Source organism: Mchenga conophoros, linkage group LG3 (genome assembly GCF_057382185.1).
Source record: "Mchenga conophoros isolate Kocher_MC1m ecotype Shallow Benthic linkage group LG3, M_conophoros_male_GT1.1, whole genome shotgun sequence".
NCBI classification, from domain to species: Eukaryota; Metazoa; Chordata; class Actinopteri; order Cichliformes; family Cichlidae; genus Mchenga; species Mchenga conophoros.
In genome coordinates, this window is record NC_140528.1 from 68,137,337 (window position 1) to 68,162,451 (window position 25,115).

The 25,115-nt window shown below is 41.5% G+C and overlaps 1 protein-coding gene across 1 annotated transcript; it reads left to right on the top strand.

Annotated features, from left to right (window-relative positions):
• The first annotated feature begins 4,820 nt into the window (after window positions 1–4,820).
• arhgef15b (Rho guanine nucleotide exchange factor 15b) lies at window positions 4,821–25,085 on the top strand. The gene is made up of 16 exons (XM_085266850.1): window positions 4,821–5,176; window positions 11,136–11,650; window positions 13,741–14,703; window positions 14,800–14,851; window positions 15,222–15,277; window positions 16,727–16,977; window positions 18,277–18,437; window positions 18,629–18,781; window positions 18,942–19,071; window positions 20,432–20,506; window positions 20,823–20,915; window positions 20,999–21,153; window positions 21,797–21,964; window positions 23,515–23,600; window positions 23,690–23,794; window positions 24,100–25,085. Exons 2-16 carry the CDS (start codon window positions 11,239–11,241, stop codon window positions 24,267–24,269), a joined length of 3,030 nt encoding a protein of 1,009 aa, XP_085122976.1. The 5' UTR covers window positions 4,821–5,176; window positions 11,136–11,238; the 3' UTR covers window positions 24,270–25,085.
• The last annotated feature ends 30 nt before the right edge of the window (window positions 25,086–25,115 follow it).

Sequence of the window (25,115 nt, forward strand, 5' to 3'; positions counted from 1 at the left end):
CATGCAAAATACAAAACACATGGAAAATACAAAACACGTACAAAATCCAAAACACGTGCAAAATCCAAAACACGCGCAAACCCCAAAACACATGCAAAATCCAAAACACAACGGAAGTGCTCCAGGACGCTAGGGGCAGTGTTGAGCTTTTGTTACCTAGTAACTACACAAGCCAGGAAGTACCAATGACCGGATTTGGGGTCTGCAGCCTTAAAGGCCGCATTTTAAGGCCGATTATGTCACAGCGACACGACAAAGACTGTCCCAATTCAAAGGCTGCTCGAAATGCGGCCCTCAAATGCGTCCTTAATTTCCCTGAATTTTAAGGATGGGTCTGTGTAGCCTTCATGGCCCAACATATCCCAGACTTCATAGCGCGGCGGTGGTTTGGATAATTTTGCCGAAAAAAAACGGCGGAAGCGGAGCGGACGAAGAGTAAACTTCCAGAAGTAAGTACTGAATATTATGTCACTTATTTATGCGCAAATGTTTTTATAATGAAGAACATTAAAACATTACTGTTGGCAACATGTCGGGAAAGTTATGTGACATTAGCGACGTTTGTACTAACTTGGTTTTAAAGCCTTCACTTCAAAATATTCGCCGTTCAATAGCTGACTTTAATCTTACAGAGAATGTGATGATTTTATGCGTAATTAAAGTCAGTCATGTCAGTCAGCTGACGGTTCACTCCTTAAGCTGAAAGAAAGATGCTTTAATCACAGGAGTCACACATGTGTCCACTGTACCATCTGGGAACTCTTCTTGTTTAGCACTCGTAATGACACAAACACTAAATCCTCCTTCTCTGGTGCTGTTTTGTAGCAGTGTGTACACCTGAGACTGTCACCTGTCTGTCTGTCCTGCACTCTCTCTCTGTTTCTTTCTCTCTGATTGTGGAATAAAAGTATGAACATGTATTTATAAGTCACACTTGTGTTTGAATCCTGCAGCTTATCACACATTTGATTTCTATGTGTGACACCTGCAAGTGTCCAGAGTGAGGACAGACTGAGGGACCCACTGCATTACATCATCTGTGAGGCTTTGCACCCCTAATGATCCACCAGGACAATCTCAGCAGTATGTGAGGAAGAGGAGGAGGAAGAGCCAGCAGCAGCTGACAGATGGAGAGAATAGACAGACTGTTCCCTGTTTGTGAAGGACTGCTAGAAAAGTTTAAAATAACTAATTGTCTGTCCTGAATCAGTCTTATTAGGTAATGTTCAAATAATTTTATCATTCCAGTGTTTCCAGTGTGGGAGAAAGTACTCAGGGCCTTCAAGTTACGCACTATGAAAGGCAGCAACAAGTTTAATGTTCAGAAACCTAAAGTATGTATCAGCAGCAGAATGGAACTAAAAATAAATGTTTGTTCCAGTTCTATGAAGCTTTGAGTATTTTGGATCAGTAGCACTGCTGTGTTTGTTGCATCATATTGCTGTAATTGTTTATATGCTTTATATATTCTGAGGTAAGTTGATCTATAGTGTTACATCATATTCTATAAGGATGTAATGTGTTTGTATACTTTTTGCCCAGTTTGACCCATTTAGCAGACGTCAGCCTGTTTAAAGCTCTGATATCTATTCTGTATGACTTAAAGCAGTTATGACATGGTCTGATTTTCTCACCCAATAAAGGAATATTTAATACATCAGTCTACTCTTCATTTTATCAGAAACATATATATACTATTATATATTGTACATATATTTATTAGTTTCAGATGTAGCCATTCTTGTATTTTGCTTGTTTACATTATTGTATTTTGCACAACTTTGTTGCTTGTGAAGCTCGCACACAAGAATTTCACTCACATGTGCTGTACCAATGTACCTGCACATGTGATGTGACAATAAAAGTGATTTGATTTGAAACAGCTCACAGCTTGTACATTTTCTTTTTACACATGTATGTAAGCATTTGAGCCAAATTTAGTAATGCCAACATACTGAAGGAACAACATTTGTCTCTTATATATGATACACCTATATATGCACTGTCAATATACATTTTGAACCAGCTGCAGATGTCAGAGTAACAACTGACTGACCCCCACATAAAGTGCGTTACAGTAGTCCACAGGGGAAGAAATAAAAGCATGGATCACGGTTTCAAAGTGCTGCCTAGAAAGAAACGATTTCACTCTTGCCAGTCGCCTTAAATGATAAAAATGGACTGGTCCAACTTAAAACCAAGGGCAGTAACAACAGGTTTAAAATAAACCTCCAGGGGTTCCAAATGAAAAGAAGAGGACTCACAGGGGCCACTGGGTCCAAACACCAACAAATCTGTTTTCTTTTCATTCAAATTTAAAAAGTTTAGAGCCAACCAAGCTTTAATGTCATCTAGGCATGTCAAGAGAGGTTTTATTCAGATGCCATCCTTCGGCTTCAGTGGCAAATAAATTTGGCAGTCATTCCTATATACTTGTCTTTGAGTGAAGATTTAAGGTGGTAAGACATGTAAATAACTGCAACTTGAATCTGTACTGAAGCTCAGTATTTGACAAAGAGTTCATGTTCACTGCTGTAATACCTAATAATGACTAATATAATAACCATAATATTGGCCATATTATATTTACATTACCAAAGTGATATGACTTTAGTCTCATGAACAACATTAGCTAATTGTTATTTACTAGCTAATCTTAAATGACTGTTCAGTACAGAAATGAAGCCCAAAAATCATGTTTTACTGTCCTGTGGTCTCAGCCTCAGATACTTATCAAATCACACAAAGCTCTTGTAGAAACAAACAAACAAATGAACAAAATATGTTCTCCTTCATTTCTGTCAAACCAAGTTGTATGACACGTTTCCAGCTGTTAGTATCATAGTTGCTAGGCAACCTGGGAAGCGCAACGGAGACTAGAGCCCATGTGTTTGCAACAAACTTGCCGTTTATTTTACAAATCGAGCTCAACACTGCCCCTAGCGTCCTGGAGCACTTCCGTTGTGATTTGGAGTTTGCATGTGTTTTGAATTTTGTACGTGTTTTGGATTTTACACGTGTTTTGGATTTTGCATGTGTTTTGGATTTTGTACGTGTTTTGGATTTTGTACGTGTTTTGTATTTTGCATGTGTTTTGAATTTTGTACGTGTTTTGGATTTTGCACGTGTTTTGGAGTTTGCACGTGTTTTGAATTTTGTACGTGTTTTGGATTTTGCACGTGTTTTGGATTTTGCATGTGTTTTGGATTTTGTATGTGTTTTGGATTTTGTATGTGTTTTGGAGTTTGCACGTGTTTTGAATTTTGTACGTGTTTTGGATTTTGCACGTGTTTTGAATTTTGCACGTGGTTTGGATTTTGTATGTGTTTTGAATTTTGTACGTGTTTTGAATTTTGTACGTGTTTTGGAGTTTGCACGTGTTTTGGAGTTTGCACGTGTTTTGTATTTTGCACGTGTTTTGTATTTTGTACGTGTTTTGGATTTTGTATGTGTTTTGGAGCTTGTACGTGTTTTGGATTTTGTACGTGTTTTGGATTTTGCATGTGTTTTGGAGTTTGCATGTGTTTTGGATTTTGTATGTGTTGAGGAGTTTGTGCGTGCTATTTGGAATTTGTAAGTGTTTTGGAGTTTATACATGCTTTGTCTCTAGGGGCCACCGTAATTTTACCACCACCACCGTGCTCGACAGCTGCTACAGTGCTGTTGTGTTTGAATGAACATACCTCTTGTCATCGTGAACAAGTAGCTTAATCTTTTACTCGCCTGACCACAAAACTTTTCACCAGAAGGCATTTGGTTGTCAGTGTGCGCAACTGTAAATCTCATTTGAGTTTAATAGTGTTGATTTTGGAGTAGGGGCTTCTTTCTTTGTTTGCCCCCTCTCAGTTCATGATGACGGAAAACTATCGATTGCAGCCAATCATGATCACTAACGAGATCAGGACTCGGTCTTGTTAAGTTAAAAGACTACGCAAGACAATTTTGAGCCTCCGTGGATTAGAGAAAAAACAAACGAAACACAAACAACAACAAATCGGACTACAAGTCAACTCCGGTGTTCCGAAAAGTATATTATTTGCGAAGAGACTGTCTCAAAGTGATGTCATAGGCTAATAGTTCAATAAATATTAATGGCGAATTCAAATTATTAATAAGGGACATTATGCCACCAATTATGTCCTCCACTCCCACCCCAAAACAAACCACTCACCTCACATTATCCTAACCTCAACGTGACATGTAAAGCCCACTTTACGTGTTGTGTAGTGCGGCTGGACTGATCGCTCGGACCCAATAATGGACGGTTCATTGCAGTTCACAAAACAGACACTAGGTGGGGGTAGGAGACAAAAAAAAGTTCAGGTGCACCTGCTTTCATGACACCTGCGCTGGTTTTACACCAACACTATCAAGCGCAAATAAATCAGAAGTAAAACATTTGCCTTATTTGTTTTGGAAGACCAAATATGCGCAAAGTTTCAATAAACGTCCACTAAATATTTTCACAGTAAGAGTCCGATAACAACTAATCCCAATCCAAGTCCAAACACGAAACACAGAGTTTTAGCTAAGGTTAAGGGCATGTTGTGTGATGTAGTATCCAATTATATTTTCAGTCATATTTCCATTAGTAAAGGCTAAACCGCTTCAACAGTTGTGCTGGCAATGTTACAATTTCAAACTAAAATATTTATTTTTTTGAACCAAGACTGTATATACCCAATATATACATCATATACACACTATATTAATTCGCACAGTTGCTGATTTTGTAGTCATCCCCCACCTTACGTTTTTAAGCCGTAGTTTTATTTTGAAAAACAGTACCGGAAGCTGCAGTTATCTGCTGTTAGCTTGGCAGCAATAGCTCTCGGGGGCAGCTGCACTCCTTCTTTACCTCTCATATTCTGCTGGTAACAAAGGCGAGACAACAAGAGAGGGGTGATGGGTGCTCAGGCAGCAAGCCTGTCAACAATGAACTGAACTGGTTTTGTTTTTATTGGATATTTGTTGCTAACAGCCTGTCTAACTACCGATTTATTTCTTCTCGTGCGCGAGCACAGTTTAAAGTTCATTGATGTAGGTGAGCTGTGGACAGGTTTTTAATCCCGAAGCTTTCGATTTTCTTACAAAACATAAGCAGAGTATGTTGGACTTCGAGCACTAAAGCCGAATGACTGAGGATAAACATTCAGACCCGTCTTCAACAACACTGGTGAGTTTCTGTCTGTGTAATTATATTTTATATGGAGATTTTGTCTATATTTGGCATTTTAACAGGTGCACTTTGCTGGATTCCGCGAGCACCTGTTCCTTCTGTGGAATATGTTGGGATACAGTGACAGTGTTAAACTTAACAGTGGTTATTTTAAAGACTGTATTAGCGCAGAGTTTTCTGTGGTTTTATGCTATCTTTTCAGATTATATTTCAGAGACTGTTATGGACTCATAAGTCCATTAAGTGCTCTAGTCTATAAACAGTGATTGTTTTGTATTCACTACATAAGAAGATTGTTTTTCACAGTAAAATCATGCTTCTTTGTAGGATCATCCACATCTGGCGGGTCTTAATGTGGGCATTTTTATATAGCCTATTCATAACCTCATGGTAGTATGCTCTCTCCTCATATCAAACAACTCTGTTTCTTTCGATCTCCATGAAAGCCCACCGCGCTGTTTGTGTGTGTATGTTTTCCTTTCTGGCACACCTTTTCCTGTCTCCTCTTCCTGGCCAACGTGGAGCTTCCATCCACATCACAAGTATTGATGCTGCTGAGGTAGAGAGACTCTCTTAAAGCCCCCATACCCAATTTATATACACACTTAATCCATTAGGCTTAATGGCATAATGTGGACACACACACACACACACACACACACACACACACACACACACACACACAACACTGTGCTAATGGACGTCCTCTCTAAAGGCACTTAAGTATTGTTCTCAAGCTGGATTGATTTAAGGGATGACACTATATCTGATATGTATTGGATTTACAGGATAAATACACTGAGTGAAATGAATGAGTGGCCCACTGACCCAGCCTGAGCATCTGTATGGTCCAGCAGACTGGAGCATGCAGCTATTGAGCTAAACAGGTCAACAGAAATGTACACAAAAGAGATGAAATCTGTTGGCCACTGCTTGAAAGAAAGCAATGTCTGGAACGTGACCTTAAAGTGTGTTGTTTTATCTGCAAGTGCATTAGAGTGTTTTATTTTAACGTCTACACAAGTTCTTTGTGAGCAAACACACCCTCCTGTTAAAGGTTTATAAGTTACTCCTGTGGACGGTGATGATAACTGGAGTGAGATGTGGTAAGACCTGCTTCTACACCCACACGCGCACACACACACACACACACACACACACTGCTACAGCTCCTGATGGGTTAATGCTTCTAATTCTGAATTATACCTCAACATATTTCTAAGAACTGTAAAGTACTTAAAAACTCAAAAAAACAAAAAACACATAACGTGACACAGAAACATAAGACAAGGATGGGGTTAGGGGGGTGATTGTGGTGTAGCGCTGTTTGATTTACTTTGTTGAAATGTGAGACTCTTGCTTTTCTGTCTCCTTGTTTAAAGCTGTGCATCATTTACATGCCCTCCAAACCTGTCTGACTAGCTGGTGCACTCTTTCAGTAACAACTGTCTACTGGTGTTTGTGTGCGGTTGACTTTAGTCAGATTCTGAGTCAAGGAGCTATTATGGTCACAGTGACTTGTCTGTTTGCATGTGTAAGTATAATAAAGATGACAAATATCTTTAAAATGTGGTTTCCCTGAGACAGAACAGCATATGTATTTCTTACACCAAGCCTTCAATCTTTTATAAAACTGTCGTCAATAGCGGTTTTTGATCGGGGCGACATGGGCGGTTGCGTGGTGGGGGCAGTACCACAGGCATCTCCAAAAGAAGTTGCTCGTACTCGAGCTGCCCCGACATCAGCCAGCACATTTTGGAGATGGCATAGGCACCGAGCGGTTTTCTGCTGCCCATTTGCGGGGAGGGCGCCCTCCCCAAAGTAAACTTTATTGTCATCTGCGCTACATACAGTCCAGTATATAGAGAGACGAGGCGACGAGGCTCCAGTTACAGCAGTGCAAGTTAACAAACAATAACTATAAGAAGAGTAAGAAAATAAATATACACTTTAGGCATAGGGGTAAAGGGATCAATAACAATTTAAAATGTATAATTTACAGTTTGATGATTTAAAGTCTCACACACAACCCGTCGAAAGGGGAGGGTGTGTAAGGTGTAGGTCTATTAGGTTATGTTGTGGTGATCCTCGGGTTGAGGGATGGGTGTTCATACTGGAGTATAAAATTAAAACCAATGGAAGATGGACAAGAAAAGTTCAAAGCCATCAGGTGCTCAGTTTAGAAAAAAGAGAAAAGAAGATGCAGGTAAGGAGATGTGTGATTGGATAATGGCAGGTCATCCTGAAACAATCAGAATCAGAATACTTTATTAATCCCTAAGGAAATTATGTGGGTTACAGTTCCTCCAAGAAGAAATTTTAAAAATAGTAACAGTAACAGACGAAACTCCAAACAATACATTATGTTACAGATTTTACACATTTAAGAAATAGCACTAATATATACAGATCACTCAGTTATAAATATCAATAATTAACAGAGGTGGTTATAAATAAATATCAAGAAAATTGACATGAATATTACAAAGTGGAAAAGAGCGTGTGTAAAAAGGGTCTAACTATTGCAGTTGTTGGAGCTATTTGTTCTTTATTTTTATTATTTTGAAATTAAAGTTTGTTGTTAGTTCACTTATATTTTGGGGTTTATTTACACGTTTATTTGTAGGTTAATATTTGTTTCAATGTTTTGTTTGTTTGGTGTTTACCTTGTTAAATTAGTAAGACCTGTAGGACCATTTTGTTTCTATAAATAAAGAGACTGGTATAGGACCAGCATGCACTGGGGTGGGCCTATGGTTTTTTACCAGAGCAGGAGAAGCAGCAGGAAGGAACAAAAAATGGATCTTGTTATTGTTTGCCAAACTGGATGAATGAACCATAAAAACGCAACCTTCAAGTTTGGACCGTGGACTTCTTTTGCCTGCATACAAAATATTATCTCAGTGCAGCTGTGGCTTGTGGACGTTTAATTGTGGGATGTTTGGTTTGTCAAACAAAGGAATTGCCACTACAGCAGTGTTCACAGTGTGTTAGATGGAGGAGTTGTACAGGGAGATGGCAACGGGCAGGAATGATTTCCTGTGTCGGTCAGTGGTGCTTTTTGGTCATCTCAGTCTCTCACCGAACGTGCTCCTGTGACTAGCCAGTACGTCATGGAGTGGGTGGGAGGTATGATCCATGATTGTCCTTCTCTTGGACAACATCTACCTCTCTGACACCACCCTAACAGAGTCCAGCTCCATCCCCACAACATTACTGGCCTTGTGGATCAGTTAATTTCGTCTGTTGGCATCTGTGACCCTCAACCTGCTGCCCCAGCATGCAACAGCATAGAGGATAGCACTGACCTCAATAGAGATACAACAAGATAACATTAATTAGTAGGGATAGTGAAAACTTCTGTGTACGTTTGCTAGCCACTTGGCTATGATAGTAAACAGTTGACACTGATGTAGTTTACTGAATCAGACTGTGTTCAGCACAATATTAATTAGTCATTGTCAATTGTTGATTTGTCCTATTCTCATTGTCCGATGAATTATAATGGCTGTTTGCAAACTATACATACTCTCTCTCTCTTTATGTTTATCTGGTTAAATTCAGTATGGTTCCAACAACAGTTTTTACAGTAAAATATGTTTTACATGTATGTACAATCCTTAATATACATATATACACATAAAATATACAAATATTTTAATGTGGGGAAACATTGCTCAGACTTTTGAGATTTCAGAGAGGCCGAGGTGTGTTATCCTGCTGGAAACAGCTATCAGCGGCACACTGTGGTTATAAAGGACATGGTCAGCAACAATCCTCAGGGAGGCTGTGGTGTTTAAACGATGTTCAGTTGGTACTAAGAGGCAAAGTGTGATAAGAAAATAGCTTCACACCATTAACCCACCAGCATCCTTAACTGTTGATGAGACAGGATGGATCCATTCTTTCGTGTAGTTTACACCAAATTCTGACTTTGAGAGCCAAATGTCAAACCAGAAATCAAGAGTCATGAGACCAGACAGCAAACTTCTAATCTTCTACTTTCCAAATTTGGTGAGCCTGTGTGAACCGTAGCCTCAGCTTTCTGTTCTTAGCTGATAGGACCCAATGTGGTTTTCTGCTGCTGCTTCAAGGTTTTATGTGTTGAGCATTCAAAGTTGCTCTTCTGCATACCTTGGTGTGTAACGAGTGCTTGTTGTTGCCTATCAGGTCGAAGCAGCCTGGGCATTCTCCTCTGACATCAATGAGACATTTTCACTCAGAGCACTGCCGCTGAATATTTTCTGTTTTTTCTGACGTTCTCTGTAAACCCTAGAGATGTCTGTGTGGAAAGAGTAGATCAGCAGTTTCTGAAATATTCAGACCAGCCAGTCTGGCACCAATAACCATGCTACATTCATAGCCACTTAGATCGCCTTTCTTCCTCATTCTGATGCTCAGTTTGGCACAGGGCTGCAGATCATCACAACAAGGAGCACTCCAATAATTAGTATAGTAATTATAGTAATTGAATCTCTTTGATAAGACCCTCACTGTGCAGTACAGTCTTCAAGCCTAAGCTGCTCCTGGAAAGCTGCTCCTCGGTAACCCCAGCTAAAGGTTGTGTCTCTTTCCACTTGTAAACTTGGTGGACTGGTGCTTTAATAATCTGCTAATGCGAAAAGTGAATCGTGATCAGCTGTGCTTAAGGTGACTTATGATCAGTTACTCTTTTGGCTTCCATAAATCTTGTTAAAACTTAACAAGTAATCCATATTTGCTCATCTATGAGTCATTTAAGAGACGCTCCTGCTTACAGCACCACATAGACATGGATTTGTCAGCATTTTAAATGCTCGAGAGATTAACCAGCTAATCAAAAGTGTAATCGCAGAGTTAAAACTGTCTAGAAAATCAGAATGCTTGCAGCTACACGCTCAATTTATTCACCAAAACGATATACAAAGCAGTGCAGAAATAACATGTTTTTCAGGATCTCTGTTCTCTTTTCTTCATGACTCAGTGCATGACTAAGCCTGCTTTGATTTGCTATTGCATCAGTTGTCGCGCACACAAACAGGCACATTAAAAAAAAAAAAAAAAACATATGGTGAGAGGAATATGCAGCGTGGACATTTGGTCACCCAGAATGGAAAGGGACTACCACATTGCCGTCATCACGTTTCTTTTTATAGACACTTTTTAAAAAAGCTCTGGTTTATTCGCTTCATTTGAATGACCAGAGTGCTTTGAATATGGAAACTTCCCCGAGTTCCCTCTAGATTAAAAGATTAGGTCTCTGCAGATTTACTGCAGGCGTGACGTCAGGGTGTATGTGTGAGAGACCAACGTTTTCACAACTGTAAAGTACTCCAGTTAACATCCCTAATTAACTTTTTTAAAAGTTGAGTAATACACGAGTGATGGTGATATTTGTGAAGGGAGGAAAACACAACTGTCGAGGATGTGCTCATTCTCTGAACACAGATGTGTGTGAGGCTTTTAAGCTGACATGTCAACACGGGAGACGGTCGAGTGGTTGTTGATGCATTAATATTAACTATTAATCAAACTGAACTGGTGTAACTTGATCACATGACCTTGGGGGCTCGTTACACAGATACAGCACACAAAAGAAGAAATGCTTTTTGTATTTCTGCATCTGCACTGCTCCTCTGCACAGAAGCTCTTCTATTTATAACAAAAGGCCTTGCGTAGCTGCTACTGCCATCAGGTATGCCCAGTATCCCTGTTCTGAAGCCATTAAAACAGCGAATAAACACTGTGCAGTGCAGGATGTTTCTTTAGGAGCAGCTAAAACACTCTCTACCGTCACCATACAGTTGTTGGAAACTAATGAGCTTATTACAGTGTAAAGTTCATTCTCCTCTGTGGCCTTGCAGAGGGGGGGTTTCTACATAAGAACTCAAAGTCCTACTCAGCGCTGGTATTCACATACCGAGTTACGTAACATCGATTTCCTCTCTGTAAACATTTATTTCTTTTTACTCCTCAGGAGATGATGACACGCTCACATTAACATTCACAAAAGCCTGGCCTTTGATAGGTCAGGGCAGTGAGTGAAGCACATCAGAAGAGACGACGTCCTTCCTGCCACCATGTCCGTCCAGGAACCGCCGACATCCACTTCACCCTTCAAACCCGAGGCCAAGCCAAGGCCGGAGATTCCTCCAAAACCACAATGCAGTTCCCCTACTCTTGGAGAGAGGGACAGCAATGTCAGACGCTCTGGAGGGAAGGTCAAGAGGATTGTGAACCAGTTCAGCAAGCAGGAGTCCACTGAAAGGTTGGAACCGGCCACCAATGGTACTGCAGAAGGCAAGCCAGTTAGACAGTCCAAGAGGCCTCCTACGATAAAGCCCAAACCCCGGGTGAGACTGCAGCTTCAGAAGGAGGCAGAGCAGGCAGCTCCGCCGCTCCCTAAGAAGAGGAGCCGCTTGGCGAAGAAACAGAAGGAGCTTGATGGAGGAGAGGAGGGGGAGAGAAGCAGCGTGGAAGGAGGCCGATCAGGTAAAGTTTTGGGAGAAGTATATGGGAGAAATACCTCTATCTTGAGTTTAATTTATTATTTTAATTTGCGTTGATTGGAGTTAAACTGCAGGTTTTGTCACAGATATAAAGATGGTCAGAGTGAAGTAAGGTTAGTGTTTACAAAGAAGCAGAAATGCATTCTTAATGCAGTTTCACATCAAAAGCAAGTGTCACCTGATTTACTAGAAACTAAACGTGTTTAAACCTTTACCTCCAATTAAAAAAAATCTCTTGCAACAGCTGGTCAAAGATCAGATGACAGCAGTAATTGTTTTATCTTATAATTAGGCTAGTTTCACAGACTTAGTGTAGCATAAGATCACACATGAATTATTAGACATTTTGTCTGATGCAAAAATTGTGTGTGTGTGTGTGTGTGTGTGTGTGTGTGTGTGTGTGTGCATTTAAAGACCTTGGCATATGAGTGTTAAATGTGTAACGTCAAATGTGCAGCGTAATCAGTGAGCTCTGAGGTGTGGTTGTGTTTGAATGGTCTGTCCCATAAAAGAGGTCAGTCAGCTGATCCTGTGTGTGTGTGTGTGTGTGTGTGTGTGTGTGTGTGTGTGTGTGTGTGTGTGTGCAAAGCAAAAAGTTAGGTGTGCTGTGTTTACTTTCTGTTGGAAAAGACAGAGGGATCCTAGAGGGATCTCTTCCATCTCTATCTCTTTGTTTAAGCTGCAGCGACACTTTTCTTTGGTGTATCATGGTGAAACCCAAAGAAATTAAGTTGCATTGGTACTGATGTGAGATTTGAATTTTCCATTCCAACATACAATATCACTTCCCTTGTTTTGCTTCCTTGTTCAAACAGAAAACATTTAAACATGACCTCACTGAGTCTTTGAGTGAATATAGCTAAAGCATGCAGTCAAGTTTAAAAATAAATATTCCTGTTAGGGCAGGGGAGGGTCAGAATTTATTCCGGCACACCCCAACAACCACAAGTTTTATCTTTTATTGTCAACATTAGTAAAAACAAACAAACAAAAGAACCCCAAAACAGGGATTTCATTCATTTTAAAAGATTAAATAAAATGGATCTAAAGCGAAATGATTCTGTTGCAGCACCAGGGCAAAATCTAAAAATATCACCGTATACAATAAATAAACAACAGAGTTAAAATAGAAATGTCACAGGCACATAGTGAGGATCTTCTACTGTGAGATACTTCAACAGTAATAAAAAAAATTAAAATGAGTTTAAGTTGAAGAAGAGTAGATGTTAAAGAAATGTTTAGGGATAATAAGCTCATTTTAAATTGTTTATATATTTATTGTCTTGCTAGTGATTTGCTAGTGTAAAAATGATTTAAAAAATGGTGATTGGTGAAATTTAATATAACTTGCAACCGGTGCCTCGATTATGTGCTAGTGGCCAATAACCAGTTACAAATCAAATGTGCAGTAAGTGAATCTTTTCTTTTGTGGACGGCTGTTGTGCAGTGTTTTGAGCTGAATCAGTATCTGTGTCGGTGCATCTGATAGTTTTGGGGAGATTCCACTCGTTTAACTCTCAGGAAATAAAGGTGGTCCAACACCACCATCGCTGATGTCACCAGCATGGCAAAGTGCATCAGTGTTCTTAATGGTTTAACTGGAAAGTTACCAAAACTGTCCTTTATTTCCCAGCTTTTTTAGATGCTTACTTGCTGACCCCTTTAACCATCTTTCCAGTTCACCACTCTCTTTCCTCCACCTCCTCCATTTCCTTTTGTCGGTATTGAATTTTCCCCCATGCGATCCTCCAAATGTTTCCATGAATATTTGAAGACGGGTGCTGACTCAACGGTGCAGCATGTGCATGTGAAGCATTTATGGGAAGAGAAGATGGGGGGGAAGGGGAAGCAAAGCTCTTAATGAAAGTGTACCTTTCTGTCTGAGGACACAGGAAGTGGGCAGAAAGCAGCCATTCCCACTCATTAGCTCAGTTTTTTTGTGTGTTTTGTTTTGTTTTTTAAATTGCAAAATAAGGAAGAAACTAAATATTTGAGAAGTTCACTATCATTTTACTTTCTTCCCCTTTTGAAAACATTTCAAAACAATTCATGTGTTTCTTATGTTTTACGCAGAGCCTGATGGAAAGGAGGTTGAGGTTGAGCTTACTGGAGGAGATAAAGTGGAGGCGGAGCACAGTCATCACACGCCTGTCAGCCCGTGCTGCGCCCCGAACTGCAGCTGCATCTGCCACCTCCAGCGGCCTGGCATGAAACTAATATGGGTCCCCGTGAACGTGGAAGATGTTGGGGAGGAGGGTGGAGAGGAGGATGAGGAAGACTGGGAAGATGAGGAAGTAGAGTTTGTGGATGAAGGGGACAGTGAGGCAGAGGACACAGAGGACACTTTTGCGATTGAGGAGGATGAGGCGTTGAAAAAACAAAAAGCAAAGTTCCACGAGTCGTTGAGTGTTTTGATTGCGGACAACCAGAGGAGGCGTTCGGACCCGGGTCCTCACTTCATTCTTGCCTCGCTTGCTATCACTCGCTCCGGGTCTCCCCCCGTTCCCCCAAAACGTATGCAGTCACCGCAAATTCAGCACGGAAGCACCCAAAATGAAGAAGAGAATATTTACGAGGCCACGCTTCCATTGATTTACCCCACTCCTAAAAACAACGCAGTCGAGTGTAAGGAGCTGGATATTCCTCTAATCAAAGTGTGCAAACTAGGCCGTCGGTCCAAACTGACCAACAGTCTGTCAGATCCCACGTCCGAGTTTCAGAAAGAGGGAGAAACCATAGTGACCCCGGACGAAGTTCCGCCTGCTATCCCCCCGAGGATCCCTTTGAACCAGGACAGTCGTAGCCAAACAATACCCAGGGGCGGCATTCCTCTTCCCATGCCCACACCGGAGGAGGGTCACTTGTTGCGACCCTCCTCCCCCAGTGGCTCCGCCACCACTGGACTGAGCCCTCAGCGAGCCCACACTCCACCTCCACACATTTCCCTCCAACCTCAGAGACTCCCACCACCACCACCAAAGGCAGATCCCAGGAGGCTCAGCACTGCCTCAGCGCAGTCCCTCACACTGAAAAAAGGTCTGAACGAGGATTCTGTGTGCCTGACATGAGCTGTGAATGATGCATACAGGTAATATCTGTTTAACTAAAAGCAGCCATGTCTTCTTTTACTAGGGGAGGAGAATGGAGGGAAAGAGGAAGAGAAGGAGGACACAAGCGAAGAAAAGTGAGTCAGCATCTTTACCTTTCCATTTTAAAAGGATATGTGTGGAAATATTTTATATTTTCCTCAGATAAAATGACACAAATATATGCAGTATATTTCCAAAGATGCTCCTAAACAAAGGTGCTTTTCCCTCCTGTTTGAGTAAAACCTGCTAAAAAAATACAGTAGGAGGGCTCAAGCTACAAATGGATAAACAGGGTAGAGCGCATTTAGAGAAGAGCTAACACAATGTCTTCATATAAGAAAAATAAAGATTTTCACCTGGATTACCCTTTAAACCAGCCTTTATATTATTGAGAGTATTGACAGATTAATAAGGGGGCATTTGTAAGTTGTTAACCCTTTTCTCCAATGTCATGTCCCCTGACAGGAGGAATTCTATCAGGAGGAAGATTGGGTTTATTTTCGACACTCGTCTGCAGGATGGTAAGGCTGACACTCAAAACAAACAAGCCACAACAAGCCCAGATCTATCAACTGTAACCCTGTTTCCAAAACAAGTCCATAAATGATTCAACTTCTAATAAACATGCCTTTACATTTACAATAATCCGCTCACAGTCCACGCGTCCTTATCGCCACAGGCTAAAGATGGAAAAATTGCCAGCATCAATAAAGGGGCAAATTTCACTTGCTGATTGGTCAGGTCACACCTACAGGCATGTGTGGCTGCGCTGAGCAGGGATTTTGCCATCATACCTGAGAGGATTGCTGGATGATGATTTGGGGCAACACTGTGCTGTTTAGTTTTACTTTTTGCATCAGAAACTGTTAAATAAACAAAAAAATTTTGGACGTAGTTTCGTAGGATATTTGCAGACAGTGAAGCTAAGATTAAAAAAAACATTGGAAATATTGGAAAGTCCAGTTGTTCTGATCGTGTCATTGCCTGGCTGTCTTTGTGTACAGTCGGAATTCACTGCCTGGGTCACATTTGTGAAGGCGCCGCTAACGCTCAACAGCACATGCAGGTTTTGGAGCAACAAACAAATGCCACCTGCATGACGTCAGATTAAGGAAACTCTTTCTTGTCACCTTGTCACATTCTCCACATACTGAAACTCCAATGCTGGTAAAACATGAGTACAGGTGCTAACAGGATGTGCCTGCAAAACCTTTCACCCACTAAAAAACAGTCCTGATGAACTGTTGAGTAGCTGAAATCCTGTTAGACATTCATTAGACATGCTTCTGTCCCTACAAAAACCAGATTTTGATATGTAGTTCCAGTTAGACAAGCGTTTGCACTGGATACAGGTTTATGTCATTACTAGTATCTTAAATAGGAAACGCATTTGGTGAATTTTACTATGAGCCATAATGTTTGTCTCCATTTAATCAGTTTCTTTGCACATTATCGTCAGTGTGATTGAATCTGATGATATTCATCTGTATTTTCATCGACTCCATTAAGATGTATTGCATGTTGTCCTAATTCCAAAGTACCTGAGACAGTAGATCATGTACTATATACAGCACTGTCTTATTTGCTCTCACTGAACAAATCACTGATTGTACAAAGTAATTTATTACTTTATTATTTGTCACTCGAATGCATTTTAATGAAAAAGATGCAGTTCTGACATTTTTTTGGCTTTACCTCGCAGCAGGAAGTGATGCTGCTGGGAAACTCTTCGCCAAAGAGCGACGGTGACAGTGTTGAAGCTAAGGCATGAAAATTGAAGAATAGCTTTAAAGTAGCAATAAAATTCAAGTTAAAAGAAAAGGAAAGCCTAAAACGTAACCAAAAAGTTAAACGAGTAGTTCTTGGTTTACTGATAACTGATTATGCAGGTCCACTGGGAAGCAGAGTGATTGATGTTTATGAATATATGTAGTAATCAGGAAAATGTTTGACTCTTTTCCCTGTTTCAGAACCTCTCTACCAGACGTACCGGGCTTCTGTCATTACAAAAGAGATCCGGCGCCAGACAGTTTGCCGTAACATCAGCAAAACTAGTGCGGACTATGCTATGGACCACCTCGGTCGTCGCCCTGGAAATGGAGGACCGAGAGGCAGCCCGGTGCCCACACCGGTTCAGAGCACTCTGTGGCAGGAACTCCCAAATGTGCGGGACAGTGGGGTGCTGGAGAATCTCAGCTCTGACCAGTGCAAGTACCAGGAGGTGAGGGAGTGGAGGAGAGGAGACGATAATGCATGGCAGAGAGGCTCCATAAAGACAAATCAATAAAGGCTGAAAGGAGAAATCTGAGATGCAGGATCAAGTTTTCCAACTAATAATATAATGCTTTTACATGAATTAGAATCCATTTAGCCACACTGTCTAACTCATTGCTATTACATCATATTGATTCACCCGGTATGACGTTCAGAAAAGCTTTTACAGTTAGTTATAAAGCTGTAGTGCCAGTAACAGAATTTGTAAAGGTAAATAACCTTTGAAGTACTGATACAGGCTTAAATACACCCCTCACTAATATTTAGTGAAATGACAAGCTGCACATTGACTCGACATTTTTGATCGCCATCATCAAGCATCTGGCATCATTCTGGCTGTATATTTGATTACTTCTCTGGGCAGAATTGCTCCATTTAAATTGCTTGCTTTGTGTCATAAATCCGTCTTTTAAGCATAGTCTACATGAGGTCGGGGCATGAAGAATGGCCATGCCAGAGGCGTAATGCTTGTTTGCTTTATCCATCCCAAAATCAGTCTGATGTGTGTTTGGGATCATCCTCTTAAAGCACCCAGCTGTGCCCAAGTTTCAAGTATCTAGCTGTTGATTTGAGGTGAAGTTGAAGAATTTGGAGGTAGCCCTTTTTCCATTATTCGAGCCACTTTATGCAATATACTGGTACCACTGGCAGCAGAGCAGCCGCAGAGCTTGATGCTACCACCACCATGCTTACCATGCTCAACAGCTGATGCAGTGTTCTCAGGTTTAAACTCCTCATCTTTGCTACTCCAAACATTCCTCTTGTCATCGTGGCCAAATAGTTCAGTCTTGGTCTCCGTGTATTATCCATGTATTTGTAAATTTCATTTTGGAGCGGAAACATATTTTTTGGTCGACACCCTCTCAGTTCATGGTGAAACTGGCTTCACTGTGGACAGGATGCTGGTGTTCAGCAGTTTCCAGTTCCTCACAGGCTTGAGCCTTGGTGGTTCCTGGGTGGTTCTTGCTTATCAGTTTCTTCTGATCTGAGGGTGACAGTTTGTGTATTCTTCCAGACGTTTGCTGACACATCCATACAATTGTTTGAAATGATGATCTTGGATTTTAGTTGTTTATAAATAGCTCCCAAGAGCCCTTCACAACCTGTGTAACTCTTCTTATTTAAAAAAAAATCATATATAAATCATAAATATTTCCTCTATAAACATGAAAACTGCAGTTATCCTGCTTTTTGTGTCATCTTGGTTTCCTTTAATGTGCAGCTTTGTTCACCTTCTTCCTGACAGAGTATGTTTGAGGTCCTGACATCAGAGGCCTCTTACTTGCGATCTCTTCATGTTCTGACTGAACATTTCATGGAGAGCCGGGAGCTGGAAGAGACGATGATCATCAGAGACAGGAAGACCCTCTTCTCCAACATCCTGAGGATCCGTGAAGTCAGCGAGAGGTGAGGGAAAAAAAGGGTGAAGGGAGATAAGGAAAAAACAGAAACTCCAAAGTGATTTATGATGTGAAGTGCTGCAAGGTCACTTGTTGAAGATGAAACTGGGACAGGAATGTAAAGCTTGTTCTTTATGGTTCAACAGGCTTGTGCACAGTTTTCTGCAAGTTCTGAAAATTTGTTATCTGACTCAACAGATTCTTGAAAGACTTGGAGGACCGCATATTTCAGGACGTGGTGTTCTCTGACATTTGTGATATAATCAACTACCATGCCCAGCACAACTTCCCCGCCTACATTGACTACGTACGCAACCAGATCTACCAGGAAAAGATGTTCACTGAGCTCATGTAAGCAACCAGAGTTTCACTTGAATCAGGTTCAAACTCTCTGAGAATTTCCGTAGCAACTATGAGAAAAGATTGTAAGTAGTGCAGGCTGGCAGGGTACCAACTGTCTCAACTGGAGACAAAGTCTTACCTTATCTTTACTTTTGTGGTGTATTTACAGGAAGAGCAACCTGCAGTTCAGTGCAGTAATCACTCGTCTCCAAGAGTCGCCTCAGTGCCAGCGGCTGCCCTTCATGTCTTTCTTGCTACTGCCGTTCCAGCGAATAACACGCATCAAAATGCTCATTGAGGTGTGCAGCATCACCCAGTTTTCACTCTCTATGCCTTAGCATATGTCACTGGTCACTTTATTAGGTACACCTGTTCCACTGTTAGTTAACATAAGTTCTGTAATTGCAGCCAATCCCCAACTCTCTGTCAACAGTATTCAGGGCCATTGATCAGTGCTCATGACACATACATATTAATGATCAATTCACTTTGATGAGTGATGAAAGGTTTCTATAGGTTTCTATAGAAATGTCCACATGATCAGAATCATCTTTCTGGGCTTAACTTCAAATATCTAATCAGCCAATCACAGGGAGACAACTCGGTTCAAACAGAACACCAAAGTAGGGAAGAAAGATGATTAGAGCGACTTTGAACGTGGCATGTTTCTTGGTGCCAGACAAGCCTGGTCTGAGTATTTCAGAAACTGCTGATTTTCTGGGATTTTTTCCCCACAAAATAATAACTGAGATAACATCTCAATACAACCAAGGTATGCAGAAGAGCATGTCTGAACACACAAGCAGATGGGCTCCAGCAGCAGAAGACTGCACCAGGTGCCGCTCCTGTCACCTGATAACAGGAAACTAAGGCTACAATTTGTCTGGGCTCAATATTAAACAACAGAAGATGAGAGAAATGTTCCAGGCTTGATAAATCTCACTTTCTGCTGCAACATTCAAAACAACATAAACACAGTTGTATAAATATTTCAGGATTCACAGTCACCAGATGTCAACCAGTAGAGCACCGTTAGGACATGGTGAACCTAGAGATTAACATCATGGATGTGCAGCAGACAAATCTGCAGCAACTATGTGACACTGTCATGTCAACATGGACCAAAATCTCTGAGGAATGTTTCCAGCACCTTGTTGAATCTATGTCACAAGTAACTAAGCCAGGTCTGAAGGCAAACTGGAGTCAAACCTGGTACTAGTGAAGCCCTTACTAACTAGGTGGCATGTGAGTGCATGTTTAGGCCACAGAGTGACAAATTGGTTATTTGCTTCTGCTTCTCTCCTGAGAGGAAAAAGCTCAGCAACTCACAGATGAGTGACAGCCTTTGTAAGCTTTACGTGCTTTACTTAAGTGCCAAACAAAACGCCACAGTACATTGTGCATAGCTGACCCTTCTCTCCTGAGGGTCAGTGAAAGGCAATAGCATGAGTTCATCACGGTGTTCGGATGTGTGGAATGCCCTCATTCCAGCGTAATCTTACACACTCTAGCCTTCGCTGATCCTTTAACCTATAAGCAAACACACAGACTCGCCTCGCCCCAGTTTCACAACCTTGCTTGTGTTTTGGTGGAAAAATGTCTCCTGGTAATGTTGTTTGTCTGTTTGCAGAAATAGAAAGTTGTTGTTTGTTGTTTCAGAACATCCTGAAGAGAACAAAAGAGGGGACGAAAGAGGAGCAGACAGCCTCAAAGGCTTTGGCCTCTGTGTCCAAGGTAAACACGCCTCACTCCTCAACCACCCTTCTGCCTGCAAATGCGGCATATTTGAGTCTAAAGTGCGCCGTATGCTTCTGGAAATTAGATGTCAGCTATTGTCTGAATGAAGGATTTCCTACTGAATCAACTCAGTGAGTCACAGGTGCCATTGAGGGCAGTGGCAGGCTGAGATTAGGTTTATTAAAAGAGCCAGAGGAATAAACTTGATACTCCCAGTGAGACACACGGTTTTATACAAGGATGGTTGAGAGGAGGTTTTTTTAAGTGTGAAAATAAAAGGGATCTGCTAAGTGATTTCATCATTTTGTTTCAGATCATTGATGTGTGTAACACAGAGGTGGGAAAGATGAAACAGATGGAGGAGCTGATTCATATCTCTAAGACACTGGAGTTTGACAAGCTCAAGGTAACGGCAGTGTTGATGTTTGTATTCAGCTTATGTGATCTCTTTTATTTTGAAGAGTCGTAAATGCCACCTGTCCTCTTCAGGCCATCCCCATCATCTCCCAGACTCGATATCTGGAGAAAAAGGGAGAGCTCCAGGAAATGTCCAAAGGAGCGACTCTCTTCAACATGAGGGCAAAGTTCACTCCCGTCTACTTCTTCCTGTTCAACGACCTGCTCGTCATCGCTGCCAAAAAGGGGTTAGGTTCAAAAACAAAACTGACACAACATAAAATGCTCTTAATTTGTTGACCCATCTTTGATGCATCATTGATTCATTCTGCTAGATTCTGATTAGAATTGAAAGCGTACACTGAATTTTTCAGATGTTGTACACATCATGCATTCACAGTCCCTTTACAGCTTAATAAATGCATCTTTCTGCTTCTGTGACAACAGCTACATAAATTTCCTTGATGTCAGTGGATATCAAAGCCTATCTGTAAACTGGAGATATTTACTAGCCTCAGCTTTATGCACTAATTCAGAATTATACATTTTGGTTAATCATTAAACACTGTGAGGGTGGTCTCTGCCTATGCAGCTACCCTTGGAAAAGCCCAGAAACTATTCTAATACTTGCCAAACTATTACATCTTTAATGATATATAGTGAGCTCATTACAGGGGAGGTCGCCGAATGTCGTCTTTATGGGGAAAGAGTTAAATGCGTGTCATCACTCGTTTAAATAACTCCAACTCCCTAAAATTTAAGGGAAGGTGGTGCCAAAGGTGCTAGACGTTAAGAGTATACACAGCATGCGATATACCTGCTTCCTGCTAGACCCGTTTTCCTTCTCATATTTTTCTTGTAATTAGCTTTTGTCTACATTGTCTCAAACAGCGCGGAGCGTTTTGTGGTGCTCGACCATGCCCATCGCTCTCTGGTGCAAGTGCAGCCAATAGAGGAAAGCGGGACCAGTGGGAGCCCCTTCGAACACTGCTTCAATCTCACGCTGCTGGAAAACCACCAGGGACGCCTGTTTGAGCGGCTCATCAAAGCTTCCTCTCAGTGAGTGGTCGCGCGTGTGTGTGTGAACAGCATGTGCTTGACTCTAACATCTGCAGTATCTTGAATGAAAATAAGGGAAAAACTAGACATGAAGTCAAAGTCCAATTCAAGTAGTTCATGCTGTTTACATAGAAGCAGCATGAATCGGGTAATTTGACTCATGTAAAAGAAACATTTAATTTCCTAAAAGGAAAAATTGTAGATGAACTGCGAGTTACTCAAAGGTTATGTGAGATGGAAATGAGAAATTAGAGCCACCAAGAAACAGTTCTGGCCTAAAAGTGTAACTAGATTACACTCCTGCCTGGCCACTCCTTGAAAATGTTGCCCTGGATGAACAGCTGTTCTGACTTTCAAAGTAAAAGCTTAACGAGCACAAAGAAAAACATTCACACTACATTAAAAATTAAGTGAAATTATGAACCAAATACAACAAACACATGTGCAAAGTCCTGCCCCCCCTGATTCATGCCTGGGAGCCAGTTTGGAGAGCATACAAGCTGACGTCCTGGATGTTGACAGACTTGCTACAACCGGCTTACAGGGAAGTTAAACATGGAAAAAAAGGATGTTTGTCATTTCAAACAATTTTCATTGTGATGTTTGTTTATTATATGCATGGTTGGCAAGGTATCATGTGTCTTAATTGCCCCTTGAGGATAAATATGGTCTTTTTGACTTTGACTTGATGACAACATGATCTGACGGAAACATTGTTAGGATGTTTTTGCAGGTTATAAAATATCCCCAGTGTTAGGTGATCCAGAGCAATCAAAAACATGTCCAGGATGTGATTGAGGCCAGAGAATCCATAATGCTCTATGCAAAACATTTTCTCTGTTAAACATTTTGAGGATGTGTTGTTGGTGAGTTAGGTGACATAGTTTTCCTCTAACACCATCACAGTAAAATGCAAATATCGGTCACTATGCTAATAGTATAATGTGTGACTCCAGGGAATAAATCCTTCAAATTTAGTACTTAGGCCAAAAACATCTAATGTCGATCCATTCGTGTATCCACTTCTGCTTATCCAACTCGGGGTTGCAGTTAGGCTGAAGCCTGTCTGAGCCGTCATAGGGTGAGAGTTGGAGAGCACCCAGTACAGTGGTTAGCGCTGTACAGCACAGTAAAAAGGTCCCTGGCGTCCTGCGTGTTCTCCTTGTGTCTGTCTGAGTTCTCTCTGGTATTTCCAGCTTCCTCCCACAGTCCAAACACACGCCTGTTTGTGTAACTGGTAGTTTTGGCGACGTATCAAGGTTAAACTCAAGATCTCTTGACCAAACCATTATAAAAGTGATTTGCTAAACTTAAATGAACCTAAATATAATGCTGGGAACATTCTTCAGAGATGTGCCAAAATGCAATGTGAGGATTTTTAGATTCAGAAGACTGTGGGACATGTTGAGCCTCAGAAACGGGTTGCTATGGTTTTCTGTTGACCTCCTCTTCTCCTCACACCTCGAAGGAGGTGAAAACTCTTCCTACTGTTACATCAGGAATTACACGTCACTGGTATGAGACTAAACTGTGGCCGTCTCCATCAACAGGTCGGACATGGACAGGTGGATGGCAGCTTTCCCCAACACGGCCAACCAAGAGAGAGATGATAAGGAAGTGATTTACGAGGACTGGGGTGAGGACAAGCGCATACAAAATTCACACACACCGAGTGTTATGCGAGTTATGAAAGTTTACAATTTTATATGTGTCTGTGGATGGCAGACTGTCCTCAGGTGCAGTGCGTGGAGCAGTACATCGCCCAGCAAGCCGACGAGCTCAGCCTGGAGCCCACTGAGATCATCAACGTCATCCGCAAAACCAACGAGGGTAAGAGCATCGGGTGGGAAACGTTTATCTTTAGAAAACAAGCTGTGGCAGCTGAAACCGAAACTAATTATTATTATTAACATTTGTTACACAGAAAAAGTTACATGTACTAACATGACTTTGTATCACCTCCCTGGACTCTGCTTGTTTATATGCCTCCATCCTCCAACCCTCGCTTTAGCAGTTTATTTGCTTTGACTTTCTTGCATGAACGACGCAGAAACCGCCAATATCTCCCTCTTCCCTTGTTTGTCCTCCCCCCACTCTCCTCCCCTCTTTTTTTTTTCTCCCTCCCCCCCGAATAGGCTTGTACGAAGGAACCCGCCTGTCGGACGGTCAGAAGGGCTGGTTCCCCGTAGCGAATGTCATCGAGATCACAAACGAACACGTGAGGAGGAGGAACCTCCGGGAGCGCTACAGAGTCATGCAAGCAGCGACTTTGGTTGCAAACAGCAAGACCCGCACGCTTCAGTAGATGTTTACAGTAAATGACGTGGACACTTTTGAGAAAGACAGTTACTCAGGGACTGTGCCACGTGAGCTGCCAGTTTCTAGCAAACAGGAAACGAAAGGTAAAAGCAGAAGGGCGACCACGACGAGACGGCGGACACACACTCGAGCTGCTGCAGCATGTGCTACTTCAGCAGAAGAAACAGAAAGTATGTGACAGCAGAGGATTAGCTTACATATCTCCCTAACTGCAAGGATCCACCTCTTCCTGTTTTCCGTGCAGCCCCACGCCAACACCTCTTCACAGACTGCTGTGCCAAACTCACATGCCAGTCATTCGTGGCATTGTTCAAACGCTCGTACGCTCAGACAGGAGCTGGGTGTTGGCTGGAAACATTTAGTTGTCAATACACAAACAATGCCCTGTTTTTTAGTGCTATGTGACACTTGGTTTGCCGGATTAGAGAACAGAAGGAGTCTTAAAAAAAAACACAAAAACCCCCAAATGCATCTCAGCTGAAAGATGTTAACGTTTTAAAATTTCACTAGAAAACAGACATAAAATCAGGAAGTGCCTTTTAATTGAAAACAGAAGTACACAATTGTGAAGTACGGGGTTTATGCTTTCAGCATGTGCAAACTGTGCTTGAACTTTGTTTTTTATGTTTTTAGTAGTTGTGCTTTTGACTAGCTTGTTAGCTTGTCCACCACTGTGGAGTGGTGCTGTAGCTCCCCCTGCAGGGCATCAGGAAATGGGGTCTGGTCTGTATAGTATGTTGTAAATTACAACAGGGTGATTCTCCTTCAGGACATATTTTAATAAAACCTTTTGTCTTTTTAACTGGCTCTTTGTTTCTCGGTAACGTTTACT

What these genes read in the sequence shown, in the direction of transcription:
- arhgef15b (XM_085266850.1), top strand. Translation starts at nt 11,239, where the DNA reads ATGTCCGTCCAGGAACCGCCGACATCCACTTCACCCTTCAAACCCGAG. An exon ending in CGACACTCGTCTGCAGGATG is followed by an intron (nt 15,278 to 16,726) that starts GTAAGGCTGACA and finishes TCCCTGTTTCAG; the next exon opens with AACCTCTCTACCAGACGTAC. An exon ending in ACCAGTGCAAGTACCAGGAG is followed by an intron (nt 16,978 to 18,276) that starts GTGAGGGAGTGG and finishes TCTTCCTGACAG; the next exon opens with AGTATGTTTGAGGTCCTGAC.